Source organism: Volvox carteri, assembly GCF_000143455.1.
Source record: "Volvox carteri f. nagariensis unplaced genomic scaffold VOLCAscaffold_149, whole genome shotgun sequence".
Lineage (NCBI taxonomy): Eukaryota > Viridiplantae > Chlorophyta > Chlorophyceae > Chlamydomonadales > Volvocaceae > Volvox > Volvox carteri.
Genome location: NW_003307692.1, coordinates 34,395 through 36,697, shown reverse-complemented (window position 1 = coordinate 36,697; position 2,303 = coordinate 34,395). Strand labels below are relative to the sequence as shown.

The following is a 2,303-nucleotide window of genomic DNA, read 5'->3' as shown; positions in this document are numbered from 1 at the left end:
GAAGAACAGCAGCAATAATAACTCAGGCAGTGAGAAACCTAGGCAGCCAACTGGAACTTCATCAAGTTCGGGGTAGAGGACTAGCTACACTACATGCCTCACCTGTTTAACGTTGCAAGTATCAATCGCGGTGCGCAGCGGCCTCAGCAACTCAAGCACCTCCCGGTCGGGGTCCAGCGACGGATGCTGCAGCACGTACCGTGCCATGCCGCCATAGTAACCGAAGAGGCCCTTCACGGTCACCTCCGGCACCATGTCGTACATCTTGCTGGGGGCATGTAGTGGTGGTGGAGGGGGGGAAAGCGAGTGGCTGTACACCACTTATACAAGGCTTTACACATGGGCGACTTTAGTCATATCAACCCTGATTCGCTGTACTACTGCGTAAATTTCAAGTTACAAACTCAAGTCTAAGAACGTTACAAAGTACTTTCAGCACTAGTTGCAGCATGCACCACGTGAGCTAGCCCTCCTCCCCACTCGCCCCACACCCAGCACCTGCGGCAGTCAAGCAGCTCCTCGAGCTCCCAGAGAGGCATGTACAGCACGTCCGCGCCTTCTTTAACTATCACCTGCAGCCCGAGGGAGGGAGGGAGGGAGAAGTACAATGAAGCACAGACGATTGCAAGGAAGGGCGACAGGCCTACGTTCTGGCCTTTCCTGGCCATCTAGTTCGTTAGGAATGGATACACTTAGGAAGCAACTAACGGACGAGTCCAGGATGCTGCATGTCGGGTGTGCGAAGTCAGCAATGGTACACCCTCTAATCACATCTCGGCCCAAGATGCTTACCTTCATCGTTTCATGCACAGGTGAGGTTAACAGCACCGTGTGCGCCGCAGTGCTGGTGTCGGGCTTCACCCCATCTGCAAAGTACCTGACAGGATAAGGTAACGAGATGTCGAGGGACAAAATGGACCCAATGAATCCAGGAGGCCCCAGGTATGTAGCAGCTGGGCAAGTGCAGAGCACGGCCTGTAAGCACATCATCCATCAGCTCCCTGTCACGGCAGCACCCAACTGCCTGCCACCCATGCATGTAGGCATAGCTAGCTAGCTAGCTAGCCAGACAGCTAGCTAGCCAGACAGCTAGCAACCATGCATGTACACACATATGTACATATATGTAATATGAAAATATAAATGTTTATGTATGTAGATGTATGTATGACTGAGATTACACTGTGGGCCGTGAGAGCCGAAGCCGAAACACCAACACACAACGCAGCCGCTCCACAGCACCTCCATCCGGGGATGGCGCTGCAGTGAAAACATGACGGGCTCTCAGGTCCCGCTAGAGCTAGTCCACAAGCCCTCTACCCCCCCCCAAAATACAACCAACGACGAAGGGAACCCAAGGGAAGGAAAAAAACGAAAAACGAAAGAAGTCGGCAAGGGCAGCCCAGGCAGGGGAGGGCTCCTGATACACCTAGCAAGCCATTACAAACTTCCAAGAAAGAAAGGTTTAGAGCACTAGAAACCACAGGACGTCTTGCAGCCAACTTACGACAACTGACCTCCTCTGGGCTGGTCCAGGGGATAAGTAACCAACCAAAGAAAAGGGACCACACACAAGCCCGATCAACACTGCAAGGGCTCAGGATAGACCAGCGAGACCACATACGGGATAACGTTGCCACAACACACAGCTCCTAGGCCCTCCAGGACACTGCAGGGGGAGGATAATTGTATGATGTATCAGTGTGCTGTGCTGCACCAGTAGAACCCACCAGGAATCACGGTTGTGAAACTGCCGTCTGAAGGCTATGTTGTTGCCGACCCAGACCTCGCCCGTCTCATGCGTGTAGCACCACTGGTGACCAGAAGGGGCAGAACAAGGAAACAAATGTAAAACAGCTCCTAGACCAGCACACCATGCAGTACAGTACATGTGTAACCCACCACTATGTCAGGCCTTGTGTGGTGCTCCCAAAGGATATAGGGTGGTGGCGACGGGCTGTGCAGCAGCCGCATTAGCAAGTAATAGAAGGAGAAACTCTTACCAATCCCAGGTGTCCCAGTAACTGCACCAAAAAACACAAGGGCAAGGGGATAGCCTTGGGCATCAAGCACGTGGAGTGAGCAATCGACAGCAGCAGAACAGACATAGCTTTACAGAGGGGCTCTGGTGCTCTGAAAAATGAAAAACCGAACCGCATTGATTGTTCTCAGAGAGTGCAGCAGGCTAGTACCAGCCACTAGCTAGTCAATTACATGTAACAAACATCAGCTGGCCCCAACCTGCACATATACATCGCAACCCACATGCATTCACAAGCCACAAATGTTGACGTTGTGATCAC

At 52.5% G+C, this 2,303-nt stretch overlaps 1 protein-coding gene across 1 annotated transcript in view; it reads right to left on the bottom strand.

Annotated features, from left to right (window-relative positions):
* VOLCADRAFT_100742 (uncharacterized protein) overlaps positions 1–2,108 on the bottom strand; it is a gene marked incomplete at both ends in the record, with an annotated part of 15,868 nt that extends 13,760 nt beyond the window's left edge. The window contains 7 exons of the mRNA XM_002959263.1: positions 103–268; positions 499–572; positions 793–866; positions 1,508–1,587; positions 1,625–1,669; positions 1,731–1,813; positions 2,004–2,108. Coding sequence (XP_002959309.1) covers positions 103–268; positions 499–572; positions 793–866; positions 1,508–1,587; positions 1,625–1,669; positions 1,731–1,813; positions 2,004–2,108 — 627 coding nt within the window. The remainder of the gene's footprint in view (positions 1–102; positions 269–498; positions 573–792; positions 867–1,507; positions 1,588–1,624; positions 1,670–1,730; positions 1,814–2,003) is intronic.
* Positions 2,109–2,303: the final 195 nt, after the last annotated feature.